This window comes from Giraffa tippelskirchi, chromosome 2 (assembly GCF_054371585.1).
Source record: "Giraffa tippelskirchi isolate mGirTip1 chromosome 2, T2T-mGirTip1v1.2.pri, whole genome shotgun sequence".
Lineage (NCBI taxonomy): Eukaryota > Metazoa > Chordata > Mammalia > Artiodactyla > Giraffidae > Giraffa > Giraffa tippelskirchi.
The window spans coordinates 111,200,235-111,216,100 of record NC_137276.1 but is presented as its reverse complement, the minus strand read 5'-3'; the positions used below and the strand labels follow the sequence as shown (position 1 = coordinate 111,216,100).

Sequence of the window (15,866 nt, the reverse complement as noted above, 5' to 3'; positions counted from 1 at the left end):
ACAAGCTTTGTACAGAGAAGGACTGAAAACAGTGCCCAAACCCGATCAATAGTCACCCCCAAGCGAGCAGATTTCTCATTAAAACCATCTGTGGCTTCTGGAAGAAATGGAAGATTTCATGTCTGAGTCGGGAAATGAACAGTCTGAAACACTGTGTCCACCAGAAAGCAAGAAAGCCACCATGGGTCACCAGGTCCATGTCAAAAACATTCAGTGAGGAGGCCCCCACTGACTAAAGATGTGAGAATTATCACATTGAAACATTGAGTTTCCCTGCGGCTCAGTGATAAAGAATCTGTCTGCCAATGCAGAAGACATGGGTTTGATCCCTGGTCCAGCACCTAAGCCTGTGCGCCACAACTACTGAGCCCATGGTCCAGATTCTGGGAGCTGCAACTTCTAGAGCTTGTGTGCCTAGAGCCTGTGCTCCACAACAAGAGAAGCCACCACAATGAGAAGCTGGTGCGCCACAACGAAGAGCAGACTCTGCTCACTGCAACTAGAGAAAAGCTCGTGCAGCAACGATGACCCAGCACAACCAAGAATAACTAAATAAAAATTTTAAAAACACATCGAATGTTTAAATCCACGAGTTAATAAAGACATTAAAACAAAATAAAAAGCACAAGATCTAAATTGAATCTAAAGATATAAGTAGTTGATGAGGGAAAGTGTTTTGTTTTAAATAGAAGCTTGGAATTAAAATGTCATTGTTTCACAACTCAGATTATCTGGGCAAACCTAGGTGACCATTTTCAAAGGCTGCTAACATCACCTAAGAGAGACAGAGAGAGATAGAGAGAGATCTCCCCAGGCAGGGGTCCCCATGATAGGAGCCTGCTGTGTTACCTGGAGCCTGTACACAGCACAGCTGCCTCATCCTTTCACAGCCCTGTGTTCTCCTGGCGAAACAGAAGCTGTGGATGAACAGATCACCACCCCGGGTGTTCTGTTTTGTTAAGCAATTGTTGTTAACTTTTTGCTTAATAATAGAAATGCAATTACCTTTGTAAAGCACTCCCCATCTTTTAGAGAAGGGCTTCCCAAGCAATGCTAGTGGTAAAGAATTCACATGTCAATGCTGGAGACACAGGAGATGTGGGTTCAATCCCTGGGTTGGGAAGATCCCCTGGAGTAGGAAATGACAACCCACTCCAGTATTCTTGCCTGGAGAATCCCACAGAGGAGCCTGGCAGGCTACAGTCCATGGGGTGGCAAAGAGTTGTACTCAACTGAGCACATGCACACACACACGCACATGCGCATGTGCACACAGACACACATACACACACACACACAGGGTAGATGAAACAGTAGAAGAGAGACCATCCAGAGCAGTGACTGTGAGTGAGCGTGCTGTGTCAGGTCCTGCCTGGAGTGTGCGCTGGAGCAGGTCTCAGAGGCCCTGATCACAACCGCGGTCACCATATGAGCTGGACGTGCTGACTAGCTTGGCTGTAGCAACCGCTTCACTTTGTGCTTTTATCTCAAGACAGCACGAGGGCCTCCCTGAATACACACTATTCTGGTTTAAATTTAAAAATGTAAATGGTGAGGAGTTGTGACACCACACTCCAGCTAAATGCCACCTTGTGGCAGAAGTGCCACCCCCTTCCCCTCTGCAGTCCTAGAAGCAGGTGATGTCATAATCAAGTGTGGGGTTGAGAGGCATGGGTCACTCAGCCCTGGGAGCAGGGCCCCCAAAGAGCGCCCCCGACACTCCTGAATCCGGCTGTCTTCTTTCCTCTGATTTTCTCATCTACACTAAGGGAGGGCTCGCAGACCAGGAGCAGGTGTGGAGCACAGCCGAGAGCCTCTCGTCCTCCTCAGAGCACCATGCATGCTCCCGGCAGGGTTGCTGTAGGACTCTGCCCACAGAGGGCAGGGGGTGGAGGGCTGGGGGTGGTGGGGGTTGGCTGGAGGCCTCTGTTCCTCCCACAGAGCTGGTCCGCCAGGCTCTCTGTGACTTTCTTTTCCTCTTTCCCAAACCTCCATTCCCAGAGTGCTTCCTGAGGGTCAGTGGGGCTGGGGCCTCCCGACACCATCCCCGTGAAGACAGATGATCATCTGGGTCACGTCCACTCTCAGAAGACTCCAGACTTGCAGAGCCGAGGCAAATCCAACCCAGCCTTTTCTCCCCAAACTTGGGCACCTCCATCACGATCATGTGCCTCTAGCCCGGGGGCTTCTGTCTGAGCTGCAGGGGCGGAGCCCATTCCCTCCCACTAGAGACCCTCACTCTTGCCGTGCCCTCTGCCTGCACCATCCCGCTCGCCTATCGTCATGTCTCTGTGTGGCCGTGATTCAGATCTGTGCACTGACACGTCTGTATCCCCCAACATGATCACAAACTAGCACTCCAAGCTTTCTTACCTGTGCTTCAGCAAGGCCCCTGTGGGGGCCTACCTCCCCGTCCCCCCACCTCTGTGCCCAAAGGCCAGCTGCAGTGCTGGGCCCAGAGTAAGGGCTCACTCTTTCTGCCCCTTGGTCTCAAGTCTGCCCGCCGTCCCCTCAGAGCAAGTTTTGTTAATCCCCCTCCTAACATGTTGTTCCATTTCTCTGAAGGGAGGAAATGGGTTCTGATCCTCCCTAAGCAGAGGCCAGTTCCCTTGCCAAGACTCCTCACAGGTGTGGCCACCAGCAGTGCACCTGGGGCCAGACAGCCTTCCCTGAGCTCTGGGCCATGCTCCTGGATGGGGCAGAGGGGTGGGAAGGGGGAGCAGAGACAGGAACCCATGGCTCCGAGGAGCAGGTGCCCAGATTCCTGGGGGTCATTTCAGTCCCAGGCACTGCCACCCCCAGGAATCACGATGTCCTGGGCAGGTTGGACCCAAAAGAAGCCTCATTTGGGAAGGGTTTGTCTGGGTTCCCAGGAGTCAAGCTCTCCTTCTACAGAAAAGTCAACCTATAGCAGGCCCTTCAGCTGCCTCTCCAGTTTAATTACAAAGAAGACAAGTGCTCACTGGCTCAGTGCCTGCTATTCTGAGACTTAGGGGTTTTGCTAGGAGGAGGCAGCCATGGGCCAGCTCCCAGTGTGACCACAAGCCACACAGGGCCAGGCTCCAGCTACATCTCAGCTCTGACCCAGACCCAGGCCGTTGCAGGATTGCTGTCTCCTGCTCTGAAGAGATGGACAGACAGGAGCCCCGCTGGACTGAATAATCCTATAAAGCGCTCAGTGGCCTGAAAAGAATGTTTTTTCAGCTTAATCTGTTATGATACGTTATTTGAGAATGTAATCTGCGGTGTGAACCACCAGCAGACTGACCGCCCTCGCTGGCCTAACGTCCCTGTCTCAGCTGACAGGGTCTCTTCAGAGCCATCCTCCAGCCCCGTCATGCAGGCCGTGAACATTAGCCCACACAAAAAGTGAATTCATTCAGTCCCTAGTAACCAGGGGAGCTTGCCACTGACAGAGGTGGGCACCAGGCTCTGCAAACGAAGGAAATGCAGATGCCCACATTCTCCAGCAAAGCAGTTAATCCAAACCCTTTAGTCCTTTCTGAGAACCTGTCTCCCCTGTTTGGATCACACCATTGGAGGGCAAGCATCAGGGTCAGACACCTACTTGGATGCTCCCACAGCCACCCAGCACCTCCTCCTCTCTGCCCAGCAGGCACTGCCCTCAGCCCTGTGGTCACAGGCCTGGCCTGGAGGAGGGCGTGCAGGGCTGCCTCACCCGGACACGTACTCTGGGGAAGGCCACGGCCCAAGGGGACACATCAGATGGAGGGACCCCCACCCCATCTTCGGGATCCAGTCTCCGGGCTTTGTGGGGCAGAACAGCAGGGTTTCAGGGTTGTAGAAGGAACGCGGGCTTGCAAGAAGAGAGCCTGGGTTTAGAGTTTGATCCTGCCTGTCACTCCGGCCTTCCAGACTACTCACTCAGTTCCCGCACAGGGACGTGGGCGGGAGGTGAAGGTGGACCCAGTCTGCTGGGCAGGCACCAGTCACAGCGGGCCGTGCTACACTCTGCCTTATTCATGCACCACATCCCAACTTCTGCTGGGGAGGAAGGTCCGCCACCTCCTGGGTGGGCTTCAGGCACCGCACTCCAGAGAGAGGTGGGGTGCTGGGACCCTACCTACCAGCCTGGTGCCTCCTGCCTCACACACTCCCAGCTGCAGGGGGATCTGCGGCCCTCACTACACAGGGCTCCGCCCACACAGCATTGCCCCCCAGACAAGACACACAGGCCAGTTTGTCCTGGGAGTAGGAATGGTCCTCGCACTTCGGACCAGGAAGGGCCAGCAGCGAGCTCACGGCACGTGGGCAGATGAGGCTCCTCCAAGCCAGTGGGGCCTTAGCAATTGGGAGAGAGGGGAGCTACCGCCATCTAGTGGATTGTTCCTCCTTTGCCTGTTTTTTCTTTTTTTTTTTTATTGTTATTATAAACTTTTTTTTAATAAATTTATTTATTTCAGTTGGGGGCTAATTACTTTACAATATTGTAGTGGTTTTTGCCATACATTGACATGAATCAGCCATGGGTTTACATGTGTTCCCCATCCTGAACCCCCTTCCCACCTCCCTCCCCATCCCATCCCTCTGGGTCATCCCATTGCCCCAGCCCTGAGCATTTGTCTCATGCATCGAACATGGAATGGTGTTCTGTTTCACATATGATAATATACATGTTTCAATGCTATTCTCTCAGAACATCCCACCCTCACCTTCTCCCTCAGAGTCCATAAGACTGTTCTATGCATCTGTGTCTCTTATTCTGTCTCGCATATAGGGTTATCATTACCATCTTTCAAATTTCATATATATGCATTAGTATACTGTATTGGTGTTTTTCTTTCTGGCTTACTTCACTCTGTATAATGGGCTCCAGTTTCATCCATCTCAATAGAACTGATTCAAATGTATTCTTTTTAATGGCTGAGTAATATTCCATTGTGTATATGTACCAGAGCTTCCTTATCCATTCATCTGTTGATGGACATCTAGGTTGCTTCCATGTCCTGGCTATTATAAACAGTGCTGCAATGAACATTGGGGTACAGGTGTCTCTTTCAATTCTGGTTTCCTGGGTGTGTATGCCCAATTGAGCGTTTTATATAATGTATATAAGGCCTTGCTTTGTTCTCATTGTATAAATTTAATCAATAATACTCTTTTTTTTTTTTTTTCCACCATGTGGGTAACTTTACTGGCTTACTCAGCCTTATGCTTTGTAGACTTTTCTTTGGTTTTCATGCAAACCAAATGCCAGGCAAGAGAATGGAGGAAGAGAGTTCTGAGTAGAGACTTGATGCTCCTCTGAAGGCCCTCAAGTGAGACTTGTAGGCAGCTGGCAATCTGGGAAGTTGATGTGTTGTGGGTGATACATTTGTCCCCTGAGTCCAGGAGTCTGTGGGTGTAGTTTCATTGGGTATGGGGAGGGGGAATGGATGACCACTTCCTCTCTGACCTCAGTTGGATCTTCCAAGATTCAAACATGAGTGGTCAGCCAAAGGCTTGTGGTTTTGCTAGAAGTCCATTTGCATGAAAAACTAAGGACATTTCCTGGGCAGAGCTGGTTTACTTTGGGTGTAGTAAAAAAAAAAAAAAAAGAGCAAGCAAACAACTTTAGTTATAAAAGGGCAGAGGTGCTTCTGAATACAGCACAGATACTACATTTGTACTTGACTTTCAGCCCATGCCCTGAGTGTCTAAATACAACTTGTGGAAGGAGGGCTCCAGAGTCTGTCCTTTCCCTGCAACATGCTTTCAAATAAAAAGGGGGCCAGGGTAGGAGGGATCCATTTAATCTGGCAACTTTGATCCCCACCCCAAGTAAGGTCACTTAAAAACACATATACGGGGGGAAGGGTGGGTGGGTATGATGAATTTGGAGCAATAATACTCTTAAAATATATTTTAATCACTGTCCTTGAGTTTGCAGTATACACTCACAACTAATCAGAGTCTTCTTTCAGGTGACACCACACCACTTTGTGGGCAGTGCAGGCTCCTCCTAACAGAATATAGGTTTTTCTGCTATCCACTTTCTTATATGTTAGCAAGGAAAAACTGGACTTTGAAACAAATTATTTATATTACTACCCCCAAAATGAAGTCCTTAGGCATAAGTCTAATAAAAGATATATCAGACATATGAAGAAAAGTACACAATGAAATCAATAAATATCTAAAGAAAAGCAAAGCTAGGCCATGTACATGGGCAGGAAGACACAGCACTGTCAAACTCCCAGGTCTTCCTGATCATGATTTACAGATTCAATAGAATGCCAGTCAAAATATCTACAAATTATTTTGGGGGTATCAATAAACTGATTTTAATGTACATATGAAAAGACAAAAGACCAAAAACTAACCTGTCATTGAAGGAGAAAAACAAAGTTGGAACAAGGACACTACCTAACTTTAATACTTAAAGTCACCATAAAGCTACAGTGATCAGAACACTGTGGTATTAAGGAAAGACTAGACAGGTAGTTCAGTGGAACAGAGCAGAGAGCACAGAGAGAGTCATGCGAACATACCCAATAATTCTCTGAAAAAAGCACACAGGGACTTCAATGAGGAAACAATAGTCTTTTGAACAAATGGTGTTGGAGCAACTGGACATTTAGCCACAAGCAAAATAATGAATTTAGATGCAGATCGTACACCCTTCACAAAAAAAGTGTTTTGCAGAGTTAAATGTAAAACATAAAACTGTAAAACTCCTAGAAAATAACATAAGAGAAAATCTGGGTGACTTTGGGTTTGGAGGTGACATTTTAGATTAAGTGCCAAAGGCAAGATACATGTCAGGAAAAAATCGATAAATTGGACTTCACTAAAATTTTAGAAATTCAACCCAGTTAAAAAGGATCTTACTTATCTGTGGAATCTAAAAAACCAAATTGACACAGGTGGTGCTTGGAGGGGGGAACAAAGTGGGTGAAGAGGGTTAGAAGTAGAAACTTGCAGCTATAAAATATTCCTGTGGTTGAAATGTACAGCAAAGTGACTATAATTAATACTATGTTCTATACTTAAAATATGATGAGAGAGTACATCTTAAAAGCTCTCACCACAAGGAAGAACATCCTAACTATTTGCCTTATTTAATTTAGTTAATTTATATAATTTATTTATTTATTTTTTTTTTTATATTAAGGCTAAACCTTTATTTATATAAGTCTCTAACTATTATACCTTTATTATACAGGCTCAAGATGTTAATAGCAAAAACATAGCAAGTAAATATATACCGAATAACAGTTTTAGAGAGTAGTATTTCTTATGTTTTCCAATAGGCTTTCTTCCCCTCGAAGGGTTCTGTGCCCATTGGGACCTTTTGTGCTTACAGGCTCTCAATGCTGTTTATTGTTGAGGAGCAGTCATGCACATTAGCTCTAAAGGCACAGGCACATTTATCAAGCAAACTAAGATGTTAACAAGAGTTTAGATTAAAATACTCTATTTTATGGATAATCTTATAGAGTGCTGCCATTTGGGGGGCATGTCGATTAGAGTTTTAAATTGACCTGGTTAGGAAAGGATCAGGGAAGGCCTTCTGCCTAAGTCACAGAAATTAGGGAGCAGTCTATTATAGCAAGCATCAGAAAGATATCATCTTTAAGGTGAGCGCTGAGGCAGCTTATCGAAATCCCTGAGGCCTGAGTTGCTTTGCTCGTCAGGTCTTCTCCTCATGACCTTGTCATGGGTGGGATCTCATGTGCTGGCTCCTGGCAGGGAGGCCTGGTGTGCTTCGGTTCATGGGGTCGCAAAGAGTCGGACATTACTGAGCGACTGAACAGAGTAATCTAAGAAAACACTGCTACGATCTATGTCCAAGTATATTTTGCTTATAGTCTCTTCTAAGAGACATATGGTGTCAAGTATTGCATTTAGTTCTTTAAACCATTTAAAATTTATTTTTGCATATGTTGTGAGGGAATGCTCTAATTTCATTGATTTACATGTAGCTGTCCAGCTTTCCCATGCGCTGGGAAGTTTTTGATTATTGATTCAGTCTTCTTACCTGTTATTGATCTGTTCAGCTATTCTGTTTCTTCATGATTTTGTCTTGGTAGGTTGTGTATACCCACTTCTTCTAGCTCCTCCAGTTTGTTTGCTGTATAATCATTCACAGTCGTCTTTCATACTCCTTTGTATTTCTGTGATATCAGCTGCAACATGCAAGAGTCTTGAAAGACAGAGACTACATCCTTCCATGAGAGAGGAAAACTCAGTTCCCCAAATATACAGCTGGGAAAGATGAGGCACTCTTAAGTCACATGACACTTGCTGAGCTGTGACTCTGGACATAATGACACATATTTGCTGGGTGTGTACACAAGGCATTTGGCAAAGGTGGTGAGTGGCAGTAGTGACATTCAGTTGCCAACAGCAATAGTGGTAGCAGTTCTAGCCACATAGTTGAGTGTCCAGCATCAGGGGTGTCGTGGTAACAAAGGCAACTATGCCCAGCAACAGAGCAGTGGTTCCTGTATGTAATTCAGTTTAGAAAAACATCAAGAATTTTGTTCCTGAATATGCTGACTCAGACCCTTGTATCACTCAGCTCCAGACAAAGCCATTCTCTAGACTGTGCTTGGTACTTGCAGTCTGAGAGTAGATCCTATTTTTTCCTTTTGGAGAGTAACAATATCCTGAGCGCTTCTTCATCCAGATCACAGCTCCAGCCACCACAGCCACCATGAGGAGAACCAGGCCAACAATGATGCCCATGATGGGGACGGAGGGCTGAGGAGGTTCCCATCTCAGGGTGAGGGGCTCCTGAAGCCCCTCGTGCTGCACATGACACGTGTATCTCTGCTCCTCTCCAGAAGGCACCACCAGGGCCGCCCACTTCTGGAAGGTTCCATCTCCTGAAGGCCTGGTCTCCACAAGCTCCATGTCCTGGGTCTGGTCCTCCCCATTGCGTTGCCAGGTCAGTGAGATCTCCTCAGGGTAGAAGCCCAGGGCCCAGCACCTCAGGGTGACCTCATGGTCAGAGATGCGGTGATGAGTCATGTATGTTTTGGGAGGCTTTGTTTGCTTTTGTGCCAGCGCTCTGTTCAGACCATCCTCCTTGGTTTGGTTGTAATATTGCTGCACATTCCTCAGATTTAAGTGGAAAATCTTCATCCGACTTGTGAAGATCTTGGTCTCATCATCAAAGTAACTTGGCTCCTCCCTCAACCAATGAACACAAGACTTTGCCTTCATCTCTTCACTGTCATAGCGAATGAAGGGCTGGTTATCCACGAAGCCAAAAGCCATAAATGAAGGGACTCCTGGACCCGGTTCAGACACAACTGAGTAGAAATACTGCAGAGAGTGTGACCCGACGGAAGGAAGCCAGAGATGACCTCCGGTATGATCCCTTGGCACCAAGTCATCGAGCAAGGTGATCAAGTGGCAAATTTCCCAGGCTCAGCTCCTCCGTCTCATCCAACCTCCATCAGGAGACTCTTCCAGCCTCATCATCTCACCCTCGTCCTCCAAAGTCACAGGCCTGCGAAGCTTCCAGCAACAGGAGAAGAAAGTAAGGAGGTTATAACGCAGGAGTCTGGAGTCTCCATACAAGTACCATCTACTCCTCCGGCCCCCCGCCTCCTTGTTCCGCAGGCGCCGCTAGGCCCTCCCGCGGCCGCCCGCCGACACCCCTGCTTCCACTGACACGAGCCTCTCCTATATAATTTATTTTTTTGCTGCACTGCATGGCTCGTGGGATCTTAGTTCCCCTGCCAGGTATCGAACCCATGCCTCAGCAATGAAAACATGTAGTCCTAACCATTGGCCTGCCAGGGAATTCACTGAGTTTGCCTTTTAAATTTGTTTACTTCCTAAATGGGTATGCCTGTATCTTTGAAGTATTGACCAAATATTTCCCTAATTGTTCTGTGTTTCACTGGCAGTTTACCATATTGTTTTGTTATAATCAGTCCTGTTCCCCACCACCCCAACCCCCAAGCCCCCCACAGCCATGAAGATATAAGAAGTAACACATTGAAAGGAGTGGAGGAGTTGAAAGTTTGTAGCCATCATGGAATGGACTGGGTTTGAAGAGGGAATTCATAGGGCCTGGACTCCATCTTAGGCCTGTTCATGTTGATCATGCTCGGCCACCTCTCTAATGGACTTTAAACTCTGTGCTTAGTGCCTATGGAAACGACAATAAAAGGATAAGACCCCCTCTGGACAGGGAAACCTTGAAGATCATATCCAGGTTACTCATCGCCTAAGAGAAAACATACACTAATCACCTCTGTCTCTGGACAGGCCATAAATTTTTCTGTACCTATCAGAGTGTAATCTCAGGCTTATTGATTATTGGCCAATTGTTTAACCGTTTGAACACATAACACATGAATGATGGGATTATTGTGATTGTGTTTACCCTTCCTTTGTTTATGTAAGTCTCAAAGAATTTGGGGTGGTGAGTTCGGACACGTACACATGGGGTATAAAAGACTTTCACAAATGCTGTTCAGGGTCCTTGGCTAACAGAAGACTCTGCCTTGGGCCCACCGGTGTAATAAACTGGACTCCACTACCTGCATTGTTCTTCTGAGTGAGTTTGTTTCCCAGAACACGTGGCTACAACAGGCTGAGCAAGAAGCCCCAGTAGATGTTAAACCTGGAGAGGAAGTGGTTGGAGAGCAGGATGTTTCCATGGTCTCCACCAATGGCTCTTTAGTGATAGGGACAGAATGCAGGGACAAGATAGGTGATTAAATAGTTCATCCCTGAAGGAGAAAATGGCATCCCGCTTCAGTATTGTTGCCTGGAAAGCCCTATGGACAGAGGAGCCTGGGAGACTACAGTCCGTGGGGTCACAAAGAGTCCGACACTACTGAGCAACTAAACCACCATCTCCTTCTTAAACTGCCCTCCCACCTCCCATCCCATCCCACATCCCTAGGTTGTCACAGAGCATTGGTTTGAGCTCTTCGCATCATACAGCAAATTCCCACTGGCTATCTATTTTACGTGTGGTAATGTATATGTTTCAATGCTGCTCTCAGTTTTTCCCACCTTCTCCTTCCCACGCTGTGTCCACAGATCTGTTCTCTATGTCTGCACCTCAACTGCCGCACTACAGAGAGCTTCATCAGTTCATCAGTACCATCTTTCTAGATTTCCTATATATACATTAATATACTATATTTGTTTTTCTCTTTCCAGCTTACTTCACTCTGTGTAACAGGCTTTAGGTTATAGAGGCTCTAGTTATAACTGGCTCTAGTTATCGATCTCACTAGAACTAACTCAAATTTGTTCCTTTATTGTATATATGTATCATAACTTCTTTATCCGTTCATCTGTTGATGACATCTAGGTTGCTTCCATGTCCTGGCTAATGTAAATAGTGCTACAATGAACATTGAGGGTACATGTGTCTTTTAGAATTGTGGTTTTCTCAGGGTAGGTGCCTAGTAGTGGGATTTCTGGGTCATATGGTAGTTTTACTCCTAGTTTTTAAAGAAATCTCCATACTGTTCTCCAAAGCAGTTGTATCAATTTACATTCCTGCCAGCAGTGCAAAAGAGTTCCCTTTTTCCCACATCCTCTCCAGCATTTATTGTTCGTAGATTTTTTGATGATGGCCATTCTGACCAGTGTGAGGTGATACCTCATTGTAGTTTTGATTTGCATTTCTCTAATAATTTAGCAGTGTTTAGAATTTTTGTGTGTGTTTATTAACCATCTAATACAACTGGTTGTATGTATGTTGACTTTTGAATGGTATCTACAACAATGTATATTTAGATTGTGTTCTTCCTGTAACTAAGGATACATCTTCACAAAAGAATAAAAGTCAATTTCAGTAAAAATAAATCCTTTTAAAAAGTTGGATTATAAACTAGTTTACTTTGTAACATTAAATGTACTTTTATCAAGAATGAAATTATTTGTTTCATACTTAATTATACTTCTTGTTTTGTTTCTATAATAAAATTCTTAGAATTAAAAAAAATATTTCACCCCACTAAGGATTGTAAGTAGAAAAATGTAGGAGACCCCTGTAAGTTAATGATCACTGGAGAAAGCAGTATTGCTTAACCACAAAGCCAAGCAGTCTTGCTTAACAACAAAACCATGTGACAGAAGCATGAGACATGCCCCAAACAATGAAACAGTGGTGACATGAGACCAACATCCTGACTGGTGAGCTCAATAAGTTAGTGATCCCTAGGACATGCTCTCTGCACACATAAAAAACAATAATCTGTGGGCCTTGCTTGACCATGTAGGGACAAGAAAACTCCCCTGCTCAACTTGGAGGAAGAGCTGATCACGGAAGCATGATGTCTACTCAAGAAAGACAAAGAAGGTCTCCTCCCTCTCCCCACTTTTCCTCTGATTGTAAAACTGTAGCCAGTAAATTCTCAGGGCACGTTCTATTGTAATAAATCACCTCTTAACTACCACTTTCCTCTAGCTGAATTCTTCTCTACACTGAGACATAAAGAACTGTGTACTAGAGCTCTTCAGAGCCCTCCAGAAATGACACCGATCGATTTCATTAGTGGTTGGAATCTCAGTGAAATAAGCACACATCTAGTGTGTTCTGAAGGCAGGGAGGAGAATCAGAGTCCTACTCTGCTTCAGGACTTTGCACGGCAAGGGTCTGAATACGCAGCCGCCAGACTCAGCCTCTGCAATATGAATCCCCACCTGTGGGGCTGCACAGGTCTGAAGCCCTAGAGCTGGGCTGTGTTCTTTTGTTGCACAGCATGTGGGGGTGGGTGGAGTGGGGGCTGTGCTTCCTGGGCCTGAGTGCCCCTGCGGCAAAGTGTAGGCCTTGAAGGAGATTCCCCCGCCCCATCTGACACTTCTGAATCCAACATCCTCCTTTTCTCTTTATGGGGAGCTGGGCAGACACGTGGATGGCTAAGGAGCTTGAAAGCGGCTGCAAGGTTTTAAAAATCCCACCAGACTGATTCTCTGCAAGGCAGTGTTAATGTCCTGGTGTGTCACTGATGTAGCTGATTGTGAGTGATTGAACCTGTTCAAGAGACCTGCCTGGATGGTGTCAACTTCAAAATAGTCACAACCTTAAAGTTGAGAGTTATGTTATACTCAGTGGGAATTTTTAGGACTTCAACACAGGGAGACGGCATCTCAAGCCACCCTGAGAGAACTGCTCCGAGGAAGTGAGGAGAGGAGCCAGGTTATCCACAAATTTGCGACTAAGGGCAGGTAGTCTGAATATCAAAAGTATTTTTGTGAATTAAAGAAAACCAGATATCACATGTTAAGGAATTTAGTGCTTTTCTATATATTGGAAGATGCAAGACTCTGGGCTCACTGACATTTCTTTACCGTACATCTCAGTTATCTGGGCCAGTATCTGGTGTGTTTTTGTTGCAGAAACCAGTAATCCAGAAACCAAGCACCATAATCGGAGAGTTGGAGAACTCAGGTTTATTACGGCAGCAGGCCCAGAGGAGGTAACACTCCAAGCTCTGAGCCCTGAACAAAGGGATTACAGGGTTTTTATAGACAGACTATAGTGGGCATCACTAGCTTTTAATAAGCTGGTTTAAACTAAAGGGTTTCGTTCATGGGGAGGGGGATGCCTGACCTGTACACAGACAGGCATGATTAAGCAGCTTTGCAGGGGCCGGGCAACTGCAAAGAGCAGGACAAGGGCGAGTGAGATAAGCTCCCGTTCCTAAGTCCCCACTTTCTGAGACTACGTGACCTAGTGACCTACGTGATCCAGACTTTGCAAGGAGCAAGCTGAGTAACAGAGGCAGAAGGAGCAAGAGGTTATGTACAATTTTAACTTTTCCTGTTCATTTTCACGTCCTGAGCTCCTCAGGGCTCACCGTGGGGGATGGCTGCAGTCTGATGACTACCAGACTGTGCAGGTATTATTCTCCTTCCTGGGTGCCCTTAGAAGGGCTGGAACCGCCAATGGCTGTGACCTCCTCATTTACTGATACAGCAGGAAATATTCCATTTCTCAACAGTCAGTGGGGTGTTGTGGGGGGCAGGGGAGGCCTCAGGAGCACACTCTGGATCAGGAAGGGCCATCTCCTCCCTTGGGAAGGCGACTTTGGTGGTCCACATCCTCACCATGCATTGGGACCATCTTTTCAGGTACCTAGGGAGGGAGCAGGAGGAGGCTGGGTGGAAGTGTAGGTGCCATGGGTGGTGAGGGGTAGCAGGTCCAGAGACACAGGGCTGCTTGACTGCATCCCACAAGGGCCACACCCATAGCTTTCCGTTCCCAGACACTCTTTGTAAAACGCAACAGATGAGAGGGCAGGGCAGCTGGTGACAGATCTCTGAGAGGTCCTTGAAGCCTGGGGGACGTGTTTAAATTAAGTAATAGGTGTCAAGACATTTTGTTGAAGAAAGTGCTACCCAAATGTAAAGTGTTGATTATTTCTGCAATAATAACCGTGAGACTTCCCTTGATCTCTACCTTCTTTGAGGACCCGAATAATCCACGAGGAAGCAAGATCCAGAGTTATGTCTCATCCCACAAATACCCACTTATTAACTATTTGACAGACTTCAGTTGGGAGCCATCGGTGACACAGTGAGGTGAAGAAGATGCTGGGCAGGCAGACACCCTACCCCCCCCACCCCACCCCATGTTTGGGGACTTTCCTAGACTCCCAGAACCATCCTGCAACCCTGTGGTGTGTCTCACTGCACCTACCCATGTTTTCAGAGGATTCTGTCTTTTAAAACACTCTCCTGGTATTTAATGAGTCAATGATTATTTTATAAATGAAATTTTAGACAAAACTGGCTCACTAGTTATGGAGAAAATCACTCAAAGACTGGCTTTAAAGGAGCTTTCAGAGATGCAACAAAGCAGAGAGGTACCCCCTGGAGACAGATTCCTCTTGTTCACTCTCAGCTCTGGCTGGATGGCCTCATGGAGAAAATGTCCCACACATGGACCAGGAGGGCCTAGAGGGTCTGTGTGCCCTTGGAGGGGCCAGTCACTCACACGCCCTCTGTTTTCACAGAATCGGGGTCCAACACAGAATAGGGAAAGAGTCGAGGTGGTGGAGTAGTGGGGGCTGCAGCAGGCACCTTCCCAGGGTCTGCGAGGTTTGTCTCAGCTAGAACAGAGGGCGAAAGGGTGGGGAGGGTGCTCACTAGTACAAATACCAAGGAGTAAAGCTGAGGAAGGACAGAGAAGCCACGAGACCCCAATTGTCCAGTTTCCAGACCATGTCTCATAACGCCCAGTCCTTCCCCAGGCCGTGGCCCCAGTCATTGGGAACATACAGTGTGCTGAAAGAAAGATGGGGAGGGCTTTCCTTTCCCATGGTCACAAGTAACAAGACTATGATTATTCAGGTCAGTTCAGCCGCTCAGTCGAGTCCCACTCTTTGTGACCCCATGGACTGCAGCATGCTAGGCCTCCCTGTCCTTCACCATCTCCCGGAGCTTGCTCAAACTCATGTCCATCGAGTTGGTGATGCCATCCAGCCATCTCATCCTCTGTCCTCCCCTTTCTCCTCCTGTCTTCAGTCTTTCCCAGCATCTGGGTCTTTTTCAATGAGTCGACTCTTCACATCAGGTGGCCAATATATCGGAGCATCAGCTTTAGTATCAGTCCTTCCAATGAATATTCAGGACTGATTTCCTTTACCATTGACTGATTTGATCTCCTTGCAGTCCAAGGAACTCTCAAGAGTCTTCTCCAACACCACAGTTCAAAACCATCAATTCCTTGGCACTCAGCTTTCTTTATAGTCCAACTCTCATATCCAGACATGACTATTGGAAAAGCCATAGCTTTAACTACGTGGACCTTTGTCAGCAAAGTAATGTCTACTTTTTAAATGCTGTCTAGGTGGGTCATAACTTTTCTTCCAAGGAGTAAGCATCTTTTAATTTCATGGCTGCAGTGACCATCTGCAGTGACATTGGAGCCCAAGAAA

At 46.6% G+C, this 15,866-nt stretch overlaps 1 protein-coding gene and 1 long non-coding RNA gene across 2 annotated transcripts; one reads left to right on the top strand and one right to left on the bottom strand.

The window, feature by feature from the left end:
• Positions 1 to 1,639: 1,639 nt before the first annotated feature.
• On the top strand, positions 1,640 to 2,363 carry LOC145539921 (uncharacterized). The gene is made up of 2 exons (XR_014078057.1): positions 1,640 to 1,793; positions 2,002 to 2,363. It is a non-coding gene; the product is annotated as an uncharacterized LOC145539921 (long non-coding RNA).
• Positions 2,364 to 7,083: 4,720 nt separating this feature from the next.
• LOC145539576 (BOLA class I histocompatibility antigen, alpha chain BL3-7-like) lies at positions 7,084 to 15,159 on the bottom strand. The gene is made up of 4 exons (XM_081573642.1): positions 15,150 to 15,159; positions 14,924 to 15,038; positions 13,538 to 13,584; positions 7,084 to 9,377 (listed from the first exon to the last, which is right to left on the bottom strand). The coding sequence occupies exons 1-4, from the start codon at positions 15,157 to 15,159 to the stop codon at positions 8,521 to 8,523; spliced, it is 1,029 nt and encodes a 342-aa protein (XP_081429768.1). The 3' UTR covers positions 7,084 to 8,520.
• Positions 15,160 to 15,866: the final 707 nt, after the last annotated feature.